This window comes from Camponotus vicinus, unplaced genomic scaffold (assembly GCF_025532165.1).
Source record: "Camponotus vicinus isolate PSW18456_S1 unplaced genomic scaffold, iyCamVici1.0 SCAF_3, whole genome shotgun sequence".
NCBI lineage: Eukaryota > Metazoa > Arthropoda > Insecta > Hymenoptera > Formicidae > Camponotus > Camponotus vicinus.
In genome coordinates this window covers 14,147,969-14,175,025 of record NW_028141967.1, presented here as the reverse complement: position 1 = coordinate 14,175,025, position 27,057 = coordinate 14,147,969, and the positions used below count along the sequence as shown (strand labels likewise).

The 27,057-nt window shown below is 32.9% G+C and overlaps 1 protein-coding gene across 4 annotated transcripts in view; it reads left to right on the top strand.

The window, feature by feature from the left end:
* Positions 1 to 5,632: 5,632 nt before the first annotated feature.
* The window catches only part of LOC145969221 (leucine-rich repeat-containing protein 58), a 50,203-nt gene continuing 28,778 nt past the window's right edge, over positions 5,633 to 27,057 (top strand). The window contains exons 1-5 of one of the 4 annotated variants that reach the window (XM_083095164.1): positions 5,633 to 5,899; positions 7,396 to 7,930; positions 11,232 to 11,448; positions 12,337 to 12,526; positions 12,599 to 12,735. In XM_083095164.1, the coding sequence (XP_082951290.1) occupies positions 7,461 to 7,930; positions 11,232 to 11,448; positions 12,337 to 12,526; positions 12,599 to 12,642 (921 nt within the window). In that variant the 5' untranslated portion in view covers positions 5,633 to 5,899; positions 7,396 to 7,460 and the 3' untranslated portion in view covers positions 12,643 to 12,735. Of the gene's footprint in view, positions 5,900 to 7,395; positions 7,931 to 11,231; positions 11,449 to 12,336; positions 12,527 to 12,598; positions 12,736 to 27,057 lie in introns of those variants that run through there. The other 3 variants (XM_083095165.1, XM_083095163.1, XM_083095162.1) reach the window with 3 other exon arrangements.

The following is a 27,057-nucleotide window of genomic DNA, read 5'->3' as shown; positions in this document are numbered from 1 at the left end:
CTTATTTATAAACATATCTTTATTTTCATAGTATTTCTTACATTTATTACAAAGAGACACGCCCACATAGCATAAGATTTCCATAGGACATCCTAATTTAATCGAAAAATGATCCCATTTTGATCCAAATTAAAAAGTCTTTCATAGGATTACTTGAAGGTACTTGAGGATATTTCGTATAACATAAGATCTCCGTAGGACATCCTGATTTGATCGAATAATCTAAACGATACAGATGATAAAAAAATCATCGTAGGATTTCCCGAGAATATATTTCTGATTGTCATATATGTATATAATCACTAGTTTGTTCGTTTACCGCTATGCAACGCATCTCTCTCGTATTTAAGTTTAATCATGAGAATTATATAAAGCTTGCAAGAGGCGACAAATATGATTAAAAATATTTTGCTTCAATTTAATGTCCAACGCAACCTCAGTGGAGGAACTTCAGATATTAAATTGATTTTATAAATCGAATAAATGTCCGGCAAATAAGTAATAAAAATGATCCGTTCATCATCTTCAGAGTTTCAGATAAAAATAATTCAATTTTAAAGAAGCAATAAAACAGTATTAATTTTATAGATAGCGCTATCAAGTATATAAATTTCCATTTTAAAAAATTGTAATGTCATTGATTTTATTTTGGCGACACTATTTCAGATTACTGTTTTATTACTTTTTTAAACTATACTGTTTTTGCATAAAATATATTTTCAAAAAAAGTATTTCGTTCGAGCTATTTTAAATAGACATTTAAAATAGATTCGTATATTAAATGATTTCCTCTGGATCAGTTTAGGACAATGAGAAAGACATTTGAAACCTGCAGTGGATATTGTTGGGATTTAATTTTGTAAGTCATCCCAGAGATATCTATTTTTGGATCTCCTAAGGATAACATGAAAGCGGACATTCAGATATCCTCAGTATATCCTAAGTATGTCTTACGGTTTTACACAGATATCCTTCGGATAATTAAAAGTTTTTGAAGTATATTCGGTGGTCGTACCTAGGATCAACTTTTACTATGCGGTAGTCTCGCGCCAAGTTCATGCGAAGCATTAGCGTATATCATGTATCTATAGATACCTATAATACGCAAAATCGAAATATCGAAATTTTCATTTAAGAAACGTCTTTATCATCATCATCAACCATATGTACACAACACAAAAAAAAAGAAAATGTACGTTTCTTACTCTCGACAGAAACGCTAGCGATGGTTTGCGATATTAATGACATATGTCATTAGTGACATATGTCATTAATATCGCGTAATTGCATTTTGAGTGACAAGTAATAAAGTGCAAGTTAAATAATAAATAATTAATTAAAATATTAATTAAAAATTGGCAAGTAAGAGTTAGAAAGGTATGATAATTGGAGCGCAAGATAAATAATAAGTATCTATTTTACAAGCTAAATATAAATATATATAATATAATAAAAGTATACATATAATATATATATATATATATATACATATACATATATATATATATATATATATATATATATATATATATATATATATACTTATTCTATATATATTTTTTACATAATTTGCTTATATATTAAAAAAATACACACACACACACACACATATATATATATGTATTTTTTAAAATATAATATCTCTAACCAAATTATAGTCTACGCTGCCAATAAAATTGGCACATATTCTAATTAAATATATATTTAAAAAATTGGAACATATTCTAATTATTAATTTTAATTGTTATAGTCTAACATTTAAATTTAATGACTTAATTTCTTTAATTAATTTATATTGATTTATATTTGGTAATTTAGACTTTTAAGCTGAACAACATACTAATAAAATTGGCAGCGCCAATTTTTTTTAGTTAAAATTTTTTTTACTTTTTTGTTTTATATTAATTTGTACAAGTTAACTTGTACAAATTTTGTTCCTTGTATTTTTATTTATCTTGTACAAATTTGTATCCTTAGTTGGTGCAATTTTTATATATCACTATTTTTGTAGACAAAACAACAGTTAGATACATTTGTACATGAACTTGGCGCCCTTTTTTTACCTGTTTGTAAAAAGATAAGTTTTTAGGGATAATAATAACGTGAAAAAAAAAACTTATATTTAAAGTCAATAGTTATTACATTAACTTTATACTACATTAGAAAAAAAATAATTAAGAGTTATATATAAAAGTGTAAATAAACCAATATCAAAATAATACAAAATAGCGTATAATATATAATATATTATATATAAAATCTCTCAGAATACAATGAATTAAAATACAAAGAGAGAGAGAGAGGGGGGAGGGAGGGGAAGTGAAAAAGAGAAAGAATCATAGTTATACATTTTAAATTATGGCATAGAATGGACCTGTTATGTTCAGACTCTTGGAAAGATGAATCGAAGAGAGAACGCATGTTATTTAATTAACTCGAAACGCACGTTTTATGATATACAGGGTGTAACTGAAAAAGCGCCTACGGAGGAAATAGCATTATTCCTGATTAAAAATCGAGTGGAAAAGTCCTGAACCATTTTTTTCTATAATGCTTAATAAAGCGGTAATTATTGAGTAAAATTGCGCCAATAAGCACCGACCTTTAGCCTCCTTGTCGAAATTTTTTTTAAGGAAACGCTTTTGACGGAAGAAATATGATTTTTAATGCAAAATAAAGTTTTTCACATTATTATAACGCATAAGAATATTGCACGATAGTGGCATAACATAGCGCCGTAGTGGCGGAGCGCTCACGCACACTACCAGGCGCGTGGCTCACTGACACGCCCGTTTAAAGATCGGTGCTTAGTGGCGCAACTTTACTCAATAATTACCGCTTTATTAAGCGTTACAGAAAAAAATGGTTCAGGACTTTTCGATTCGATTTTTAATCAAGAATAACGCTATTTGCTCCGTGGGCGCTTTTTCAGTTACACCCTGTATATATATATATATATATATATATATATATATATATATATTTAGGATGACGTAGTCAGTTTTAGTAGATATATATATTTAGAGTGACACAGTCAGTTTTAGTACATATTAAGTAATAAACAGAATGAAACTTTCTGATTAGAATTTTGAAAGAGACAAAAAAAATATGCAATATTGTTGTCTTCTTCGAATTACATCTGGAATATGAAACTTGTTTTCAAAATAGTACCATAAATTTCAAAATCGTATTTATTGTTACATATTGTTACATGGACTTTTTTCAAATACATGTAAATTATGTAAACTATTCAAAATTAAATAAATATCAGAATGCAAAAAATAGTAATTATATTATTAATTAATATTAATATTATATATACAGGGTGTCCCATTTTAAATAACGACCTCAAATATCTCCCAAATAATACGTTTTACAGAAAAATGTTTCAGACAAAAGTTGTATGGTTTCGAGGGGGCCATAAGATGGTACCATTGGTTTGACCTTGAAGACTCATTGGAAGGTCACGTGAAGGTCACTTCAATTGTTTTAAATGAAACACCCTATATATTTTTGCACATTCTTGTAGCTCATCTCGAGAGCTTTCCAAAACACTATAATTAAGTTAGTTTTCATTAAGTACTTTCCGAGTTATGAGGCTTGAAGTCATTTCTTAATTTTACATAAACCATAAAATATCTTGTAAAATATTCATTTTTCGATTATCTTACCTTAATACTTTTATGTACAAAATAATGAGAGGAATCAATTGGTGTAAAGAAAACACATAGTTATTTTTAAGAAAAAATATGTAATTGTTAATTGCAAATTACATATTTTTTCTTCGAAACAATTATGTTTGTAATTTAATACATTATTAAATCATTATATTTTTTGCGTCGACTATCAACGCTTGTGGTTGTTTGCCTTGTTACTATCAGTTCTTTGATTCTTATCTTCGAAACCACTTTTAATTAATATATTTTTTCTTTTAATAAATATAAATTAAAACAGATATAAATATAAATGAATAAATAATAATAAATATAAATATAAATAAATATTAATAATAATAAATATAAATATAAATAAATAATAAATATAAATAAAATAAAATAATAAAATAAATCAAGGTAAAATAATATATTAATAAACAAAGTTATTATTTCATTAGTCTCTTCCATTAAAACTGGAAATTCATATAATTGTTGTTTTTCCATCGTCACAAAGAATCCGTTATCCATTGTTGTGTTCTGAGTTACGCATGAAACACATAGATTGCACAAACGTATCAAACGCATCATATCAACTGCCTCAAGTCGAGAGGAGAGGTATAGTCAATGCGCTGGAAGGAGTGCTAAGAATTTAGTACGGTTAATACAATCTAGAGAATTCTCAGCGCTACCAAAGCGCTACCAATGCGCGCATTGGTTAAATCAGAACGATTTTCTATGCAGTCTACGCGCGCTTCATGCTCGGAACGCACCCTTTATTGCAACATGATTAGACTCGAAACACAAGCACATAATGTCAATGACGTCATAGAGTACAAGATGGCGGACAGAAATCATGGGGAGTCATTCCCATACAGCACAGAAGCTTGTAACAATATTGCTACAACATTACAACATTGTACATTATTGCAGTGTAATGTAGCAAAGATATTACAGGGACATTCTTTTACAATATTACTTTAGCAATGTTGCAACAACATTATAAAATAGCGAAAATAATATAGTGTGTTTCTTCGCTTACCACTACGCCGCGACACTGACCATAACTAACTCGTATTCAATTTCTCTTGAAATGAATATAAAGGATTGGTACTAACGTAAGATCAAAGTATATTTCTTTTCTTTTATCAGTTTAATTTCTGATAAACTAACTTCCCAGTAAGAAATGACAAATCAAATAGACTATTTGACCATTTCTCACTGGATTAATTTAAAATAAATTATTTAATAAGCTGGATCCCTTATTAGGAAATCAAAATATTAAACAGATTTTTTCAATTGGATTGGTAAATAAGAAATAGTCCATTTATACGTATTAAAATATTCTGATATCGAATGTGTGTAAAATAATTTTATATAGATTATCGAGGTAAATATTTAATAAAAAACATTTAAAAAAACACTAACTAATAGACGTTTTTTAAAAGCGTTTTTTCTTATCTTTCTTAAAATCTTTTTATATTTTCAAAGTTCATTTATTAAATTTAAAGCGTTCTGCATTTGTAGCAAAACGCGTTTTAATATTACAAATACATTGCACATAACATTACTATAATCTTACATTGTAATATTTTTAAACGCGGACATTTCAACGTTGTTGCAAGCTTGCAATAATGTTACAGAAACATTTCGCAACTTCTATGCAATATTACAATGTTTTCAATGTTAGGTCTATGCAACGTTTTTGCAATCTTACGGTATGGATTACTGTATCTCTGATTATAGGTCTCTAAAGCGCATAAGCATAAGGAAATTAATTAATCCATAAGAAAATGGATCAATCAATTTCTTTATGCTTATGATTTTGCGTCTATGCAAAAGCCTGTATATATTATACTTCTGACTTAACCTTGATTCCAATACATGTCATGTACAAGTACATGTACAGTTCAATAGTTCTATATTATTATTTAATGGTTCTATATTATTATTTAGTCAATGGTTACGACGCTTGTGGGAGGGGGGGGAGACCAACTTACGCGGCGGCGACGATGATAGGTGATAAAGAAAATAAAGGCGAGAACGCTGATAAAGCACAGATATCATGGGACCGGGGTGATCCATGCGCTGCCGATTGCCAAGTGTCGCTGGTTTTCGTTTCATTCGTGCTAATCGCGTTCGTCAAAATCCGTTCATCTAAAACTAAATACATTTATTGTGTCTTCCGAAAGTGTTAATTAAGCAGAGGTAACAAGGAACTGTCTCTTTTGGTGGACAAGTAATAAGTAAGTGTGAGAACATTCTGTGCAACTTGTGATGTCACGCAAGTCACAATCACACAACATGATGTCGATCACGTTGTTGAATCGCGTGTAGCAGCGCGCGCATTTTAAATATGATCTATATACTTGTTTTTCATCATTTCACTTTTTATATTTTGCATTGTTTAATTTACAAAATAATATATAATTAATGTTTCTAACTTTCTTTTTACATCAAATGTTTTCTTTATATTAAAAAAAATAAATTATGTAAATTTTTATCCAATAAAATTATGGATCAAATTAAAACATATATCCTTTATATTTATGTAAATTTTTCATTTTTTACCTTTTCAATTTAATATTCAAATTTTTTATTTTTAAAATTTTTCAAAGTTTTTATATTAAAAAAATTAGAACATTTTTACATTTTTTACTTCTTTATTATCAAGATAATCATTGCGCGAATTATAATAACGTAATAATAATGTAATAATATAATAATTTTGTTATAATAATCATGATGATATTCACTCTAAATTATGTATTTACTCTAAATTAGGTATAATATAATATGTTAAATTATTTGTGATTAAAGAGACATTTGATTCTATTCTAAAGTATTTAAAAAAAAATACTTTTCTTATATTATTTTAAATAAAATATTTACAGTTTTTTTACACAAAAAAATTATTTAATCAACAAGAATGTGATTTACCATAGCAATTTTTTTTAGAATCTTATCGATTTCTGATAATTATTCTACATACAATAATAACACAGTAATAAACATATGATAATGGCGTGATGTATGTATGTACGTGCATGAATACATGCCTACAAATCATAGCGTATAATATTAATATTAATTATGAATATTAATATTAATTATAATATTAATTATAATTAAGAAAATATCAAGTAAAAGACAAATTATTTTATTTTTAATTGTCAATAATTTTTAAGAAATGCTTAATAGTTAGGTTTCGTAATAACATTTGACTAATTATTATACTGTTTATATCAAAGTAAATATTTCTCTAAAGTTTTACCCACTCTTTATAATTGATTTAGTATATGTTAAATATAATACATTGAACATAAATTCGCATCGTCATATGTTATCTACATTAACAACAAAAAATACTTGACTGTTTATACTTCACTATTTCTCCGTCATATTTGCCTGATTATGATAATGATGATGCGGTTTTATATAAAATTATCATTTTTTTTATTATATTAGTTTTTTTCTTACTATTTTGAAAAACACTTGAAAATTTTCAGTAAAACAAAATATTAAATTAATAAATTAATATATTTTATGCATTATCATATATATCATAAATATGAATGTATTAATACTAAAACAATTATATGTATAAATTCTTTGTAAATTTAATCTTTCTACAAAAAGCTTGCAATTTATAACACGTACACACATACATACTTATAAATATTTAAATTTATTTAAATATATATAAGATGTTTTTATTTGAATAATTGATTGCCTATTTCAGCATATATATAAAAGCGAATATGAATGAATAAGAAGATTGAAATAAATGAATGTTAAAGCTCAATTATGGAAAACTATACGTCGGACTCCAGCGATTCGGACAGTTTGAGAACATTGGATTTATCATATCTGTCACTGGATGATGAAATAATGGATAAACAATTCCTTAATACCAAGTACCCGGAGCACGTGGACACTTTATTATTGAGTCAAAACCGTCTCACAACTCTTCCTATCAGTATCAATAGGTTTACCAGCCTGAATTCTCTTGATATTTCAAATTGCGGCCTTACCAAATTGCCAAATTTTTGGGAAGATTGCCCTTTGACTTGTTTGATCGCAAAACATAACAACTTGACCAATGATGGATTAGCTAAAGATTTCGAAAATTTAGCTAATTTGAGGGAACTCAATTTAAGCGGCAATAGACTCACGGAATTTCCTAATCAAGTACTCGATCTAGCTCTTTTGAGATACCTTTATTTGGGTGGTAATCGTATCAATGAGATTAGCAAAGATATTTGGAAACTACAAAGGTAACTACGACTTTTAATAAATCCTTAATATTAATTAAAGTATTAATGATTATAAACAACTTATAAAATTCATTTATTAATATAATATATATATATATATATATATATATATATATATATATATGTGTGTGTGTGTGTGTGTGTGTGTATGTATATAGAATTTAGTAAAATGAAGAAATAAATATATTAACTAAATAAATGAGAAATAGTAAATTATTTTTATGATTAATTTCTAATAAATTAGTTTTTGAAGTAATAAGGAGAAAACACATAAATTTTATTATATATCGTAATTAATTGTGTTAAAATGATTTCTAGCTTAATAAACATAATGTGATATACAGGCTGTTTCATTTTAATTGCCCCAAGTAAATATCTCGAAAAATATGAAAAATCCGAAAAAATGTTTCAAACAAAAATTGTTTAATTTGAAGGAAGATATAAGATGATGTCATTTGTTTGACCTTGAGTGAATATGCCAAGATAATATGGAGTTCAACTTTATTTTTTTAAACAGAATTCTCTATTGTTCATTGCATATTCTTGTAGTTTATCTCATGAACTTTTCAAAACACTATAATAAAGTATCTTTTCCATTAAGTGCTTCTTTTATGAAGCTTGAAATTATTTCTTAATTTTATATAAACTATAAATTATCTCGTAAAATATTCATTTTTCGATGACCTTACCTTAATACTGTTATACATAAAATAATGAGAGGAATTAATTGGTGTAAAAAAAACATTTATTCTTAAGAAAAAATATGTAACTGCTAATTGCAAGTTATACATTTTTTCCGGTATATATATACAGGGTGTTTCATTTTAATCCGACCAGTCGAATATCTCGAAAACCAAGCCCGGGAGAGAAAAATATTTCAGACAAAAGTTGTTTGGTTTCGAGGAGGCCATAAGATGGTATCATTGGTTTGACCTTGAAGAGTCATTTGAAGGTCACGTGAAGGTCACTTCAATTTTTTTAAATGGAACACCCTATATATTTTTGCACACTCTTGTAGCTTATCTCGAGAGCTTTCCAAAACACTATCATTAAGTACCTTTTCGTTAAGTACTTTTTGAGTTATGAGGATTGAAATAATTTCTTAATTTTACATAAACCGTAAAATATCTTGTAAAATATTCACTTTTCGATTATCTTACCTTAATACTTTTATGTACAAAATAATGAGAGGAATCAATTGGTGTAAAAAAACACATAGTTGTTTTTAAGAAAAAATATGGAATTGTTAATTGCAAATTACATATTTTTTCTTCAAAACAACTATGTGTTTTCTTTACACCAATTGATTCCTCTCATTATTTTGTACGTAAAAGTATTAAGGTAAGATAATCGAAAAATGAATATTTTACTAGATATTTTACGGTTTATGTAGAATTAAGAAATTATTTCAAGCCTCATAACTCAAAAAGTACTTAACGAAAAGGTACTTAATTATAGTGTTTTGGAAAGCTCTCGATGTCAGCTACAAGAATGTGCAAAAATATATAGGGTATTCCATTTAAGAAATTTAAGGTGACCTTTATGTGACCTTCAAATGACTGTTCAAGGTCAAATCATTGTCACCATCTTATGGCCCCCTCGAAACCAAACAACTTTTGTCTGAAATATTTTTCTCTCGCGGGCTTGGTTTTCGAGATATTCGACTGGTCGTATTAAAATGAAACACCCTGTATATATATATATATATATATATATATATATATATATATATATATAACTATGTTTTTTCTTTACACCAATTGATCCTCTCCTTATTTTGTACATAAAAGTATTAAGGTAAGATAATCGAAAAATGAATATTTTACTAGATATTTTATGGTTTATGTAAAATTAAGAAATGATTTCAAGCCTCATAACTCGGAAAGTACTTAATGAAAACTAACTTAATTATAGTGTTTTGGAAAGCTCTCGAGATGAGCTACAAGAATATGCAAAAGCATATAGGGTGTCCCATTTAAAAAATTGGAGGTAACCTTCACGTGACCTTCAGGTGACTCTTCAAGGTCAAACTAATGGCACCATCTTATGTACCCCTCGAAACCATACAACTTTAGTCCGAAACATTTTTCTCTAATAACTATAAGAAATTAGGCTCTGTGTATTAAAACATAAACTTAAATTTAAACAGGCCATAAGAGCTAAACGCGGATGATAGTGCGTAAGTTCAACGAGAAAATAAGTTTTTCGTTGAAACTTATTTGTGTGCACAGGGCGCAAATTTTCTTGGTACGATACCAAGCAAATTTAAATAATTCTCAATTCGAGAATTTATTTAATTATTATCCCTCTTTCCCCCTTGTAATGTTGTAGGCGAGAAAAATATCGGGCCGAAAGTCGCTGAATCGGGAATCGAACTTGAGTCTTTCGCTTGCCGGGCGACTGCTCTTACCACTGAGCTCAGTGGTAAGAGTAGTCGCCCGGCAAGCGAAAGACTCAAGTTCGATTCCCGATTCAGCGACTTTCGGCCCGATATTTTTCTCGCCTACAACATTACAAGGGGGAAAGAGGGATAATAATTAAATAAATTCTCGAATTGAGAATTATTTAAATTTGCTTGGTATCGTACCAAGAAAATTTGCGCCCTGTGCACACAAATAAGTTTCAACGAAAAACTTATTTTCTCGTTGAACTTACGCACTATCATCCGCGTTTAGCTCTTATGGCCTGTTTAAATTTAAGTTTATTTTTCTCTAAATTGCTTCGTTTCCGAGATATAAATTTGTAACACTTTACGTGGGCCACCCTGTATATATTGTACATATCATCACATTCTGTTTATAACTTTTGTAATATATTATTGTATTAAGCCAAAAATAATTTTAATGCAATTAATTACAATATATAATATAATTTGTGTCTTCTCTTCATTACTTCAAAAATTAATTTATTAGAAATTAATCATAAAAATAATTTACTAATTATCATTTATTTATTTGATATATTTGCTTCTTCATTTTGTTATATTAATATTTTAGATGTTTACGAAACTCTTTAATTTTAAGCATTTCTATAATTAAAAGCAACTTCCAAAATATTTTTTATAAAAAAAAAACGAAAGACAAATAACAAAAAGACATAAATATTTATTATATAAAATTTTAGAATTTGAAAATTGTTATAATATTAAAGAGAGATAAAAAGCAAATTTGAAATATATGAAACTCAATTTTTTCTATCTTTACTTGTAAAGATAATTTAAATAATTGTGCTTTATTTATACTGTTTTATATAAAAGATAATTTATTAATTTCATGAAATCGGATATTATGATTTGTTAAAGATTACGAATTTTATCGATGGGAGATAATAGATTAACAGAGGTGCCATCTACTCTCGGTCAACTCAAAGCCCTACAAGCTCTTGTACTTTGTGATAATATGCTGGAGAGCTTGCCAAGTTCGATAGCCAATTTAACGAATCTAAAAACTTTATCGCTTCATAAAAATAGATTGCGCACATTGCCTACCGAAATAATAACATTGAAATGTCTAACGGAAGTAAGTCACAAATAATTTATTTCCAATTATTTTCTCTTATCACAATTAAATTAGTCTGCAACTATATAATAGAAAGAGAGAACTGAACAAATAAATTTCACTTCACGTGTTATCTATTTTTGCTAATTATCTGTTAGTAATAAAATTGATAATGTCACGTCATTCAATTATAACGTCAATATAACAGCATTCCGATTAGAATTATAAATAGATAATTTGATTGACAATTATTTCATTCGATGTTATTTTATTGAAAAATAAAAAATGTTTGAATTATTTTAACAATTAATATATAAAACGCTGTTAAACACTCAAAAAATATGTACGAAAAAATTCGGGAAGTGCTCTCTTGAATAAATTTTTGAAGAAAAGTTCATATACCATTCATATACCATTGTTCTAAATGGAATAGTTTTCGAGATATACATAGAATGTTAAAATTTTAAAAATATTGATAGGCTTTGATCCGCTCGGTCCCGGAATTGAATCTCTTGGATTTTTTCCTGGAATCTTACCTTAAATTGAAGAATCGCATAGTGATTATGCAAAATAATCTATAATACACTTAATATTTTTGAACGTATTCCTCACTCTATGAGGAAGAGAGCAGATTCATATATGTATCATAAGTGAAGATAGTCATTTCCAATAATTTCTATAATTTTATTTAATATTGTTTCAAAATATATTTTTTGAAATTTTATTTTCTTCATTTTAAATTTATAATTCAAAAGTTATACCGTTTATGACATTGATATATGAACCTTCTTTTCAAGAAATTATCTAAGGAATCACCTTCCGAAATGTTTCGCACATATTTAGGAACATTCTATATGTATATCAAATAAGCATAATATGTAATGAATGTATTTTATACGCTTTATCTAGCTATCTCTACGAGACAATCCGCTGGTGGTGAGATTCGTATCCGACATGACGCACAATCCGCCGACATTATTGGAACTAGCGGCGCGCGTCATCAAAACCAGTGACGTTCGCTATGACGATGAGACTCTACCGCGCAATCTAGTGCAGTATCTTAACAGTGCTCACCATTGTGTCAATCCCAAATGCAAAGGTAAATATTTTTGAACATCATAATAATTCAGCATATAGGATGTAAGATAATCAATTTCTCTTTTGTCCTAAGAACTTCAGATTTTTCTTCAATCCCAAATCAAATTTTCTTTCTAAATCACAAGTATCTTCATGTCATTTTGTAACATATATTTGCAACATAATTACGCTACGTTATTCGAGAAAGCGAGTAAAAGACAAAGAAGCTTGTAACGATATTTTTATTCCATTAGAACAAGAAATGAATAAAAGGAAATTTATAAAAGAATAAACAAAACTTTATAATAAGGACAATATTTGATTCCGACGATTTCATAAAATATTAATTGCGTTATGTTTGAGGGCAGGATCGATTTAATTAATAACACCTTCTGAATAAGGAAAATCCTTTTAATAAATCACCGTGAACGAGTCGAGTACACTGTACGTATATAAGACAAGAGAGAGTATATTAACGTCTCAGAAGTGATCGTTGCAGAAAAAACTACTGCCATCTAACCGAAAGATCGCGCAAGCGCGCCATCATCTAGATCCGAGAATTGTAATCCCCAACACTTCCCCTCGATGAGCGGATCTCTCGTAAACCTATGCTTCTAATTAATTCTTTCAACTTGGATCCCAACAATCCTTTGGTGAGAATATCTGCAATCATACTATTAGATTCTAAATACTTTATATTTACCAACTTCTCGTAACTGCTTCTCGAATAAAATGGAAACGTAGATCGATATGTTTGCTGCGATTATGAAAAATAGGATTCTCGGCTAATTTAAGCACTCCCATATTATCATTGAATATGGTGACATCCATCAATTCGCATAATCCGAGTTCCTCAAACAGTCGTCTCAAGTATAGGCTCTCCTTGACTGCCTCCGTCATCGCCATAAACTCAGCTTCTGTTGAACTCAGGGCAACGGTTCTTTGCTTTTTCGATTCCCAACTGAGGGCCACCATTTAAACAGAAAACGAACCCGGTGAAAGATCGCCTGTCGTTTCTATTGTTACCCCAGTCAGCATCAACATAGCCTATTAATTTAGCTTCAGAAGCGCAATAACTTATACCAAGATCCATCGTTCCTTTCAGATACCTGAGCACTCTTTTCGCTGCTGTCCAGTGAGTTTTATCAAAGCAGTTATTGAACTGACCCAAATAACTCACAGCGAAGCTAATGTCGGGTCTTGTTCCCAACGCCAAATAATTCAGAGCACCGACCAATTCTCTGAAAGGTAATTTTGCGTCTTCTTCCGATGGTTCTATGTCGGACTTACATAATACTGTGCCGGATTCAATAGGTAAACAGACGGGCTTCGCGTCTAACATTCCAAATCTTTCCAAGAGTTCCAAAATGTAACGCCGTTGATTGATAGAAAATACGCCTTGATGTCTCTTAAATTCCATTCCGAGACAAAAATCAATGTCGCCTAAATATTTAACTTCAAATTTGGTTGATAGGTGACTTATCACCTCGTCCATTACTTCTACACTGGGAGAAGAAATCAAGATATCATCAACATATGTCAGAATGAGTGTAGGAATCTTCCCCTTCTTAATTTGAAATAGACATGGGTCGCACTTCGACGGAATTGCTCCCATTTCCAATAATGCCTGGCGTAACTTTGAATGCCAAGCTCTTCCGGCCTGACGTAGACCATACAGGGCTTTATTAAGACGACCCTGTTGCCTTCTTTAATCTGTCGCAGCATCGTCCTTGCTTTATTTCGGATGCTTTTTTCAAATCGACTGTTATTGACTAAAATGTCGAGTGATTTTTCAATGCCCTTCGGCGGTCGAATGTAAATGACTTCTTCCAACTCGCCATTTAGGTAAGCCGTGGTAATATCCAATTGATTTACCTTACAATTATATCTCGCTGCTAGTGAAATTAGTAATTTGACCGTGCTTAGTCGAGCAACAGGTGCGACTGTTTGAGAAAAATGAATGCCGGGGCGTTGGGAGAAGCCCTGTGTAACCAGTCGCGCCTTTCTCCTTTGAAGTTTGCCGCAGTGATGCCAGTTTCGAGACGCTGCCCCCACCACTACATGTAGAGGAGGTAGCGCACACAAAGAAAGAGCCGTGTCCGTACACGCCCGAGCGCTGGACGACGTGTACGGACACGGCTCTTTCTTTGTGTGCGCTACCTCCTCTACATGTAGTGGTGGGGGCAGCGTCTCGAAACTGGCATCTATGGTTTGCCGTCCGTCCCGAACTTATTCCTCATAAAAATTTCCTCTACGTCGGTGAAATCGGCTTCCTCTACGGGAATCATGTTATATACCTTTTTGGGTCGTCCCGGTCGACCTGTGCGAATTATTTTGGGTGCACCTGGTCCTCTTTTGACGGCTTCCAATGGAGGATCGGCCTCGGATTCGACTTTTTTTCCTTCCATTTCTTCTTGAACATTATCCAGATCATCGTCGATTTCATGCAGATCATTATTCAGTTCAATTTCCTGAATCTCGACGAACGGATTATCTTGTTCTGCTGGATTCGGAACATTTTCGAGAATTGAGTAATTCTCTACAAATTTTAAGTCTCGAACGACTTGTATAAGTCTGTCCTTTGGAAACCAAATCCGATAACCTTTGGACGTGTCGGAGTATCCGACGAATTGGCCTTCCTTAGACCTAGGACTGAGCTTCCCTTTGGTCATCCTAGAATCTAAACAAAAAACTTTACAACCGAATTCTTTGAGATGACTCACCTCCGGTTTAATGTTATGCCAGACTTCGTATGGAGTTCGACCATTTAGAGATGAAGTGGGACATCTGTTCCTTAAATAATTGGCAGTATTAACAGCCTCAGTCCACAGGTAATCCGACAAGTTCGATTGAATTAGTAGACATCTCGCAATGTTCATTAAAGTCCGGTTCTTTCTTTCCGAGACTCCATTTTGTTGAGGATGATATGGTATGGTCAATCTTCTAGCGATACCTGTTTCTTTCAGGAAATTATCAAATCTTCCATTGACATATTCAGTGCCGTTATCAGATTGGAGAAATTTAATTTTTTTCCCCTTTTGATTCTCAAATAGCGCCTTAACTTCTTTAAACGCTTCGAATACTTCATCCTTCGATTTCAAGAATCTGACCTCACACCATCTGGTCGCATCGTCAATGAACGTAACGAAGTATTTCGACTTTCCGAGCGATTCGCAGCGCATCGGTCCGTACACATCGGTGTGTACTATTTCAAGTAAATCGCTTTTCTCTCTGACCTCTTTATTGTAGGCAATGCAGTCATTTTTCCTTTTAAGCAAATTTCGCATGGCATATCATCGCTGATTTCAGGCAAATTCATTCCTCGAAATAAACCTTTCTTCCAAGCAGCATACAAATCTTTGTAATTAAGATGTCCGAGTCTTCTATGCCATGTTTCGGCAGGTGATCTGTAAATACGATTCGGCTTTGATTCGGTAGATAATCCTTCAGTAGTCATATTTTGCGCATGCTCAGAAGCTTCACGTGCGAAATACAGATCTCCGATTCTGTCGGCAATCATCTTCACGTCGCCGTGACTATTTATAACCTCGGCATGTTTTTCGCTGAAAATTACTTTCATCTTACGATCAGTTATTTTTGCTACTGAGATTAAATTCGACCTCAGGTTAGGGACGTGTAGAGTATTATTTAGAATTAAATTCTTATTCTTACCGTGCACGTCAGAAGAATTTTTGCAGTACCTTTTGCTATGATATCTGTGTTTGAATTATCGGCTAAATTTACTTTATCTCTGTCGAATTGGTAAACGTCGGTAAATGCACTAATGTCGTTTGACAAATGCGATGTGGCGCCACTATCGAGGCATCAGCCTTTCCTACATTCAGTGGATTGAGCCTCTAATGCTGTATCAGCAAAGAAACTTACGTCTTCAGCCTTTTTTGCAGTATCTTTCTTCTTAAAGTCACATTCGACAGCTTTATGACCTATTTCGTGACATTTATGACATCGGTACTTAAATTCGCCTTTGCCGCTAGATTCGCCTGATTTTTTGCGTTCATTCTTGAATTTCATTTGAGGACGTCGTTTCCGAGAATCTTTCACACTGACTATGGCATTCTGTGTATTAATTCGAGATTCATTCTTTCGAGCTTCGTACTCCTCCAGGATTTTGACCCTCAAATTTTCAGGAGTAGGCAATTCATCTCTAGATTCAATAGCACATCTGAAATTTTCGAAATTAGACGGCACTGTAAAGTAAGATTATCGACAGCAAGTATTTATTAATCTCAATTTCCATTTCTTCGAGTTTATCGACAGTATCAAAAAATTTATTAACATGTTCTCTAACATCTGCGCCATCTTCCATACGTAACAGCGTGAGCTGTTTTAACAATGTTGCTTTTCGCGCAGGCCCCTTAGATTGATAAACGCTCTCTAATTTTTGCCATACCTGACGTGATGTGTCACATCCTTTGATTAATTTCAGCTCAGATGGACTTACAGACAAAATAATGACGGACTTAGCTTTATTGTCGCCTCTTTTCCAATTTTCCAGGGCAGCTAGTGTCGTCACATCTCCTTCGATTACTTCCGGCTTTGATAACTCGCCGCTCACGTACATCCATGCATCATTCTTTGTTAATAATGCTTGCATTTGCAGTTTCCACGTGTCGTAGTTTTCACGGGTTAGCACCTCGATTCTTATGACGGCAGAATTCATTTCGACAACTTAACTGTTACTGCAGTTATCACAAAACACAAAGGAAGAGGATGCGTTCGCCGCTCGACACGCGTTATTAACCTTTCTTTTTTTTTGAGAAAGAAATGATGAGAACGTTTTTACATCGCGATTCCTGGGCCCATAACCTGTTCGAGGGCAGGATCGATTTAATTAATAACACCTTCTGAATAAGGAAAATCCTTTTAATAAATTACCGTGAACGAGTCGAGTACACTGTACGTATATAAGACAAGAGAGAGTATATTAACGTCTCAGAAGTCAGAAGTGATCGTTGCAGAAAAAACTACTGCCATCTAACCGAAAGATCGCGTAAGCGCGCCGCCATCTAGATCCGAGAATTGTAATCCCCAACACGTTATACAAACAAAAAATAATTACGAAGATCTGATTACGCATTATTCCCGAATTGAGAGTAGTAACATAATTATTTTTTCATTATCTTAAAAAATATTAAAAATATCATTAAATATACACAACTTATATATAGTTATTGTTATTTGAAAATGCCCCTTCTAACGCTTTGTTATGTATCTAGTAATCACATAAAGCTTTTTCTTCTAGCTTTTTATGTGATATCATTGGCAAACTTTGATCGCTTATAATTCAAAAACTATTGTACCCTTTAAAACATTTAATATTGAATTATATTTGTTATTTTACTTTTAATTTTATAATTAATATATCTTTTTAAACTTATATTAAACATTTTTAGATGTCAAATTATCAAAGTTTTGCATTTTGAAAAATATCTGATGATTCCCCACACAGCACATGATATCATTCGAATATTCTATACTCATACTGTAAATATACAATATGAGTATAGTTACAGATGTAATATACTGAGAATATTCCCATAACATCTCTTGTTGTATATTATTTTTCATATATTCTCAGAATATACTTTGAGAATATCTCGTATTAGTATATTCTTTCTCATATATTTTCAGGATACTCTATAATATTGCATGTGTTTCTTCATTTTGCCGCTACGCGCACTATCAAACTCGTACTTAATTTTTGATGAAATGGACATAAAGTACTGGTACTAACATGAGTTCCAAAGTTTCTTCTTTTTTTCTTTTTAGTCAGTTTAATTTATAATAAACTGACTTAATTTAAAATTTTTCATTTGTTTAGAAATCTGGATTCCTTGTTGGGATTCAGAATATTAAATAGATTATTTGAAATTAAAATGAGAAATAGTATGTGTGCGTTTACTGCATTTATTAAAAGTATTTCTATTACATATATGAATATACTATATGATATACTATATGAATATATATACATATAATACATACAAGAGATATACCGTTAACATTTTATAGATATCTCTAATATATATTACAAGATATTCTCAGTATTTGCTATTAACCAAAATAGGCGGACATTAGAGCATTCTTAGTATATACTTAGTATATCATAGTATGTATCTCGAATGTTCTGAGAATATATGCATAGTACTTTTGCGATATTCTTCGAACATTCTCAGTATCTACATGTGCTGTTAGGATCCAAAATACTTAAAATAATTAAATGACACCTCTATAATGTATACGTGAAAAAATGTTTTCCTGCGTTCACATTCACAAAAACTTCATGACGTGTGATTTACAAAAAAATGTAGTTAGTGTATTTTCATTTCTTTATAAAATAAAGTAGTTTTAGTAATAACATGTGTTTTTTAAATGCAGTGAATTTGAAAGTACATATAAATACATGATATAAACTGGATGTTTGATAAAGATTGGACCAATTCTCGTGAGCGGGTAGAAAACAATAAATTGAACAAAAAAGTCCTTTACCATTTTATAATATTTACAATAATTATCGAAATATTAATTTAAAATGATTGGCAAGTAAGCATGTTTTTCGTACAGCTCTATCACATAGATGTGTGTTCTAGGCATGTCGACAGCAATGTCGCATAGCAATGAAAAAATAAAAATCGGAGAATGCACGGCCTTTTCGTTGACATTCGTCGTTGACATAGAACACTCATTCCCCAGCCTAGTCGTGCGAAACGCGCGATCATTCGCCAGTCTTTTTTAATTAATATTTCAATAATTATTACGAAAATTGCAAGTGCGCTCTATCATCCTCATAAACGTTGGTCCAACCTTTATCAAATTATCATGTTGTACCAATAAACATCAACGCAAAATATTGCGCTCCCTGTTTTTCATTTATTTTCTTATTTCAATATGATCACGTGACAAATAATAGGAGAGAGCAGCGATAATATAACTTTACGAGTATATAGTTGCTTTATAAACTCAATAGGATATAATATATAACAGTGCTTGGAATTGGTTGCCCTTTTCAAGCCGATTTCTGAGGCGACGCCTACGATTCCCCCACTACCGTCCGAGGCTCGACGGCCGAGCCGCCGATCGCGCGCGTAACGCTATGCTTCAGGAGCGTCCGCCAAGCCGTTTCGCCAAATCGTCATTAAAATTTTCTTTGGTAAATAATTTTTCTTTTTATAAATAATTAAATATCAAAATTCTTATTATTATAATATATTATATATGTACAATTTGTTATACATACATATTATACATACATGTATGTTCCCAAGTAGCACACGGTCGTTTTATATACGTTTCTTAAACGTATCCAATATTTTTTAACCGTAAAGCATTAATAAGAAACGTTCCTATAGAAACGCTTTTAAAACCATAGTTAAGGAAATGTATTTTTCACGTTTCTATAGACAAAATAAAAACTAATTTTTATTAATTTCAAATTAATTTTAAACTATATATGTACATATACATATACATATGTACATATACATATACATATATATATATATATATATATATATATATATATATTGTATATAATTATTATGAAAACTATATTAATTTCTATTTACAAATATATGAATAAGATTACTAAGAATCAGTATTTCATTGATCTTGTTAATGAATACACTTCTTTATTAACCCAGCAATTTATAAATCACAGTATTTATTTATAACTGTTGAATACAAGACTTTATTAGCGTAAAATAAGCTAGCATGAGCGATCAGACAAAGACAAAAAAAACTAGACAAGAGCGCGCACAGACAGACAGTTCACGCAACATAAAGAAGAAAAAAACGATATATATAATCCTAGTGACCAGTATTACAAACAAAATAAATTTACTTTTCAATAGATCTCTAGTAGAAACGCTTATTTTTTGTTACTTTATCTTATATCTCATTAATTATAGTCAGTGGAAGTAAAATTTCACCGCAAAATCAGTAATCGCTAGTTCGTTTGTTTACCGCTACGGTGCGCTATTTTTCTCGTACTTAAGTTTTAGTCATGAGGATTACATAAAGCTTGCAAAAGACGACAGATAAAATTAAAAGTATCACTTCGATTTAATTTCTGATACAATCTCAATAGAGGAATTTCAGATATTAAATCGATTTTATAAGTCGGACATGGCCGGCGAATAAACGAAAATGATCTGTTCATTCTATATTAAAGATGTAAAATAAATCATCATCTATTTAACATTCATGTTCTAATATGCATGTAAATATAAATAAAATTTTTAATTTTATACGAAGTAGATAAATTAATATTACTAATTAAAACAGTCCAATATTACTAATTCTTTTAGTGAAATATTATTGATTTACAGTGCTATAATAACTTATAACTGCATATCAACTGTATATCAGTAACTCTGTTTACTGTTTTCAGTGATAATATACTGATTCATTTTTAGAGAGTGTGTATGAATGCATTATTTTATTAATTCCATAAAAAAACAAACGTTTAACGAATAAAAGAAAAAAATGTATTTTAAACATATTTTAAACGTTTTTTTTATTAGAAAAGAAACGTATCTCTTAACGTTCTTCAAGTGGACATTTTAACCAATCAGAAACGTTTTCAAGAGTCGGTTATAAAACGTTTCGAAGAAACATTTGTGAAACATTTTTGAAACGAATATGTGCTACCTGAGTTATAATAATATATTTTAAACTTTAAAATATATTATTATAGCATACATGTATGTATAATATGTATGTATAACAAATTGTATATACACTCACCCGCAAAAAAAGCGGTACACCTAAAATTTGAGAAAATTTCATCAAATTTTAAATGATCATAACTTGGTAAATAATGATGATAAAAATATGTTTAAAAAAACAAAATGAAGGCTGTAATGTCCACTTTAAGAATATTTAAGTGGCAATTATGCTCAGCCATTGTTTTCAAAATGGCGGATAAGGAAGTGAAAGGATGTAAAATTGATTATTAAAGGATCGAGTTTGGGACGGTGCACGGCGTAAATCAGGTAACGCAGCCCAATGAGACCAAATGCTCGTGAAAGTGTGGAGTGTTATCTTTAAAATGTTTTTTTACCGAGCTCGATACGATGATTTTTCGCTGAGTTATTCCGAATTTAATTAAAAACGCTCTTTTTTCTTCTTCAATTTGCAGCTCAGCGAATAATTATCGTATCGAGCTTGGTAAAAAAGCATTGTAAAGGTGATACTCCACACTTTCACATGCATTTCGTCCCATTGGGCTGCGATACCTGATTCACGCCACGCACTGGAGCAAAGCGGGAACCTTTATTTATCGGTTTTGTATGCTTTCATTTATCCGCTATTTTGAAAAAAAATGGTTGCACATAATTTCAATTTAATTTAGGTGTGTGTGTGTGTGTGCTCGTTTGTATACCACAAGGATAAGGACCCCGTGGTTCGTCAGCTCCACAGTATTTAAAGACTCCAAACCCTCCTTGTGGCGTGTGTGTGTGTGTGTGTGTGTGTGTGTACGGGCGCACGCATGTGTGTATTAATAGTGGGTATGACCTCCTCGTGCGCGTATTACCTCATTCATACGATCAGGCATACTCTGTATTAGTCTTTTTATTTCATCCTGCGTAATTGCATCCCATGCATTTTGAAGAACTCTTTGAAGTTCTTGCAGTGACTGAGGTGCAGGTACGTGATTTCGTACTTTCTTGCCGAGATTGTCCCACAAATGCTCAATGGGATTTAAATCCGGACTACTTGCTGGCCAAACAAGTCGATTTATGCCAACTTCATCGAGGAAATCAAACACTCTTCTCGCAGTGTGTGGTCGAGCATTGTCTTGCATAAACAAGAAGTTCTCTCCGATAAAGGGTGCATACGGAACAACATACGGAAGGAGTATGTCTTCCACGTATACATCTGCGTTCATGTTCCTGTCAAAAAAGTGCAAATCTGTATGAGCGTCCCAGAACCAGGCCTCCTCTTGAAAGAATTGGTGTCTAAGTACCTGGCATAAGCACGTTGCACAGTTGACACTGACAGATCAAGTGCCTCAGCAACGTATCTTCGACTTCTGCCATCTTCAATTAAAGCAACAACTTGAGCAGCTTTTTCTGGAGTTATCGTTGCCATAATCGAGAAGTAATTTCGAGAAGAAGTAATTAATTATGGTTTCAATAGATGAAGTCGCAAGGAGCAACGCGTCTAGAGAGCTAGCAAATCAATCGCATAACTTGTACTATAGTCTTTCAATGTTTTTTCCGTTTGAGACGTGCTTATGCCAGGTACATTGAAAGACTAAAGTACAAGTTATGCGATTGATTTGCTAGCTCTCTAGACGCGTTGCTCCTTGCGACTTCATCTATTGAAACCATAATTAATTACTTCTTCTCGAAATTACTTCTCGATTATGGCAACGATAACTCCAGAAAAAGCTGCTCAAGTTGTTGCTTTAATTGAAGATGGCAGAAGTCGAAGATACGTTGCTGAGGCACTTGATCTGTCAGTGTCAACTGTGCAACGTGCTTATGCCAGGTACTTAGACACCAATTCTTTCAAGAGGAGGCCTGGTTCTGGGCGCCCTCGACGTACCAATGAAAACGATGACCGATTTATTGTTTTAAATTCATTAAGAGACAGACATCGAACAGCTGTTCAAATTCGAAACAATTTAAGGGATGTCCACAATTGCAATGTATCCGTTGACACCGTTCGGAGAAGATTAGCGGAACAAAATCTGTTTTCGCGCAGGCCAGCGGCTGTACCTTTTCTTACAGGTCGTCATCGCGTAGCTCGACTCAATTTTGCAGTTGCGCATAGAGACTGGAATTACGCAGACTGGGGCAAAGTACTCTTTAGCGATGAATCTCGTTTTTGTCTCTATTCTCCAGATGGACGAGAACGAGTTTATCGTCGTCGTGGAGAACGATTTGCAGATTGTACTGTAAGTGAAAGGTACAGCTACAATGGAGGCTCTGTGATGGTTTGGGCAGGTATTTCAGCGGACGCTCATACAGATTTGCAGTTTTTTGACAGGAACATGAACGCAGATGTATACGTGGAAGACATACTCCTTCCGTATGTTGTTCCGTATGCACCCTTTATCGGAGAGAACTTCTTGTTTATGCAAGACAATGCTCGATCACACACTGCGAGAAGAGTGTTTGATTTCCTCGATGAAGTTGGCATAAATCGACTTGTTTGGCCAGCAAGTAGTCCGGATTTAAATCCCATTGAGCATTTGTGGGACAATCTCGGCAAGAAAGTACGAAATCACGTACCTGCACCTCAGTCACTGCAAGAATTTCAAAGAGTTCTTCAAAATGCATGGGATGCAATTACGCAGGATGAAATAAAAAGACTAATACAGAGTATGCCTGATCGTATGAATGAGGTAATACGCGCACGAGGAGGTCATACCCACTATTAATACACACATGCGTGCGCCCGTACACACACACACACACACACACACACACACACACACACACACACACACGCCACAAGGAGGGTTTGGAGTCTTTAAATACTGTGGAGCTGACGAACCACGGGGTCCTTATCCTTGTGGTATACAAACGAGCACACACACACCTAAATTAAATTGAAATTATGTGCAACCATTTTTTTTCAAAATAGCGGATAAATGAAAGCATACAAAACCGATAAATAAAGGTTCCCGCTTTGCTCCAGTGCGTGGCGTGAATCAGGTATCGCAGCCCAATGGGACGAAATGCATGTGAAAGTGTGGAGTATCACCTTTACAATGCTTTTTTACCGAGCTCGATACGATAATTATTCGCTGAGCTGCAAATTGAAGAAGAAAAAAGAGCGTTTTTAATTTTAATTCGGAATAACTCAGCGAAAAATCATCGTATCGAGCTCGGTAAAAAAACATTTTAAAGATAACACTCCACACTTTCACGAGCATTTGGTCTCATTGGGCTGCGTTACCTGATTTACGCCGTGCACCGTCCCAAACTCGATCCTTTAATAATCAATTTTACATCCTTTCACTTCCTTATCCGCCATTTTGAAAACAATGGCTGAGCATAATTGCCACTTAAATATTCTTAAAGTGGACATTACAGCCTTCATTTTGTTTTTTTAAACATATTTTTATCATCATTATTTACCAAGTTATGATCATTTAAAATTTGATGAAATTTTCTCAAATTTTAGGTGTACCGCTTTTTTTGCGGGTGAGTGTATATAATATATTATAATAATAAAAATTTTAATATTTAATTATTTATAAAAAGAAAAATCATTTACCAAAGAAAATTTTAATGACGATTTGGCGAAACGGCTTGGCGGACGCTCCTGAAGCATAGCGTTACGCGCGCGATCGGCGGCTCGGCCGTCGAGCCTCGGACGGTAGTGGGGGAGTCATAGGCGTCGCCTCAGAAATCGGCTTGAAAAGGGCAACTAATTCCGAGCGCTGAAATATAAGATCATAATATATAAATAGTAATTTAACAATAATTCAAGAAATTTAAAATAATTTTTTAAGCTTTCTCAACAAATAAAAAAGTAATATATATGTATACATATATATATATATATATATATATATATATATAATATTTCTTTCTCTCTCTCTCTCTCTCTCTCTCTCTGTCCCTCTCTCTCTAAATATTATATTACATATACAGGGTGGCTGAAAACTTTTCGCACATCAGAAGTGTGAAGGTAGATTGGCTCAAATTAAGAAGGAAGGTCTTCTACTGTTTTGCGATATTTGCAATAATTAACGAAAAATTAATTAAAGAAGATCGGCCAATGCGCGTGGCTAGAAACGCGTGGCGGTCTCACTGTCGGCGAAGCGGTGATTGGGGTGGGGAGGAGCCTTCGCCGCGCGCCGACACACTCATCGCTCCTCCCCTCCCCAATCACCGCTTCGCCGCGCACCGCTATTATGTTACAGTGAGACCACCTTCACCACCACGCACTTCTAGCCACGCGCATTGGCCGATCTTCTTTAATTAATTTTTCATTAATTACTGCAAATATTGCAAAACAGTAGAAAATCTTCCTTTTTAATTTGAGCCAATCTACCTTTACATTTCGGATGTGCGAAAAGTTTTCAGCCACCCTGTATAAAGACACTGAAAAATTTCGGGATTTGTCATTTCGAATTTCACATAATGCAGAATGTGCTCCCTGAAAAACATGGAAAATCTGAAATTTTCAAGGATTTCTTTTGTACCTGAAAAACTCAGAGAATTCTCATAAAATTTTATCCTAATTCAGAGAATTTTAAAAAAAATTCTTTGTAATAATTTTGTTTTTATATTATAAACAGTCGACATCTCTCAATAAGCAAAGTTGTGAATTATGTGTTCAAAATATATTGTATTATAAATACACTGGTCAACAAAATTATCGCATAAGTAAAATTTTATAAAATTTCGCATAATTTCAAAAAAGCATAGTTCCGTCAAAAATTGTCGTATCTGAATAATTTTGGTAAATATTTACCTTTACACAGCCAGCCCCAAATGATTTGACCTTGACATATTGTCAAGGTCACTGCCCTGAGTAACATCCGAAAGGTTTTAGGCGTCACTCGTTGTTTATTAAAAAGTTATAAACAAAAGTTTTATAAATTTTATAGAATTTTTGGACACCATGTACACGCGGCAGGAATGGTGTCTTGGTATGCTTGTGTTGACGCTCACTGACGTCACACAAACACAAGCGAAGCGCGCATGTACGTGGGCCGGGCAGCGAAAGAGAAAGTGGGGGTAGAGTAGTGGGGGGCATTCCGATGTTGCGTCCTTCGCGCACAGCACAAGAGCGAGAAAGAAAGCACTACAAGACGTGATACCGAGTTAGAGGTGTCCAATAGCCGTCTTTCTCACTCGACGCTCGAACGAGAGAGTGCGAGCGAGACAGCTATATACCGCGCGGGACACCGCGCTGTTTCTAAACGTGTCTTATGCGCTCTAGTATCGATATGCATACTTTTCTTTTCTTTCTTTAAGAAATGCGGCTTAATTGCGTGCACTAAAAGTCGGCATTCATTCTAATTAAATTAAATTATATAAAAAAATAAAATTTAATGAAGAATAAATTCTTGGCTACGTGCGCGCTTCGCGTGTGTGCGTATGACGTCGGCCGTCCACACATACATACCGGGACACCAGTCTTTTTTTTTTTTTTACATGGGGAAATGCGTTTACGCATCCCCCCGTCAATTTTGGGAATATTGACGGGGGGTATGCGGGACTCCGGGAGTTTTCCTCCCGACTACCCGCTAAAACCCCAGGTGGTCTCCTCGCGCACAAGGGGGGGAGGCCACGGGATCGCTCGCGCATACACGCGATCCTCCTCAGGCACGCATGACCCTTTTCCTCGCAGAAGAGAGGGGTCCCCTCCGTGTTGAAGCTAATGTTCGCCCCAACAGGTGGCACAGCAAGACAACTCAACTCTGCCACCTCCGACCTAGAGGTCGCATAGAAAGGGGGGCCCCGCTTCCCATACGGGACCCCGCGACCCCCGCGAAGAGGAGTGAGTGGAAGGGGGGACAAACCCCTCGCGCCCGGAGAGCGCGCCCGACCCCCCCCCCACGGA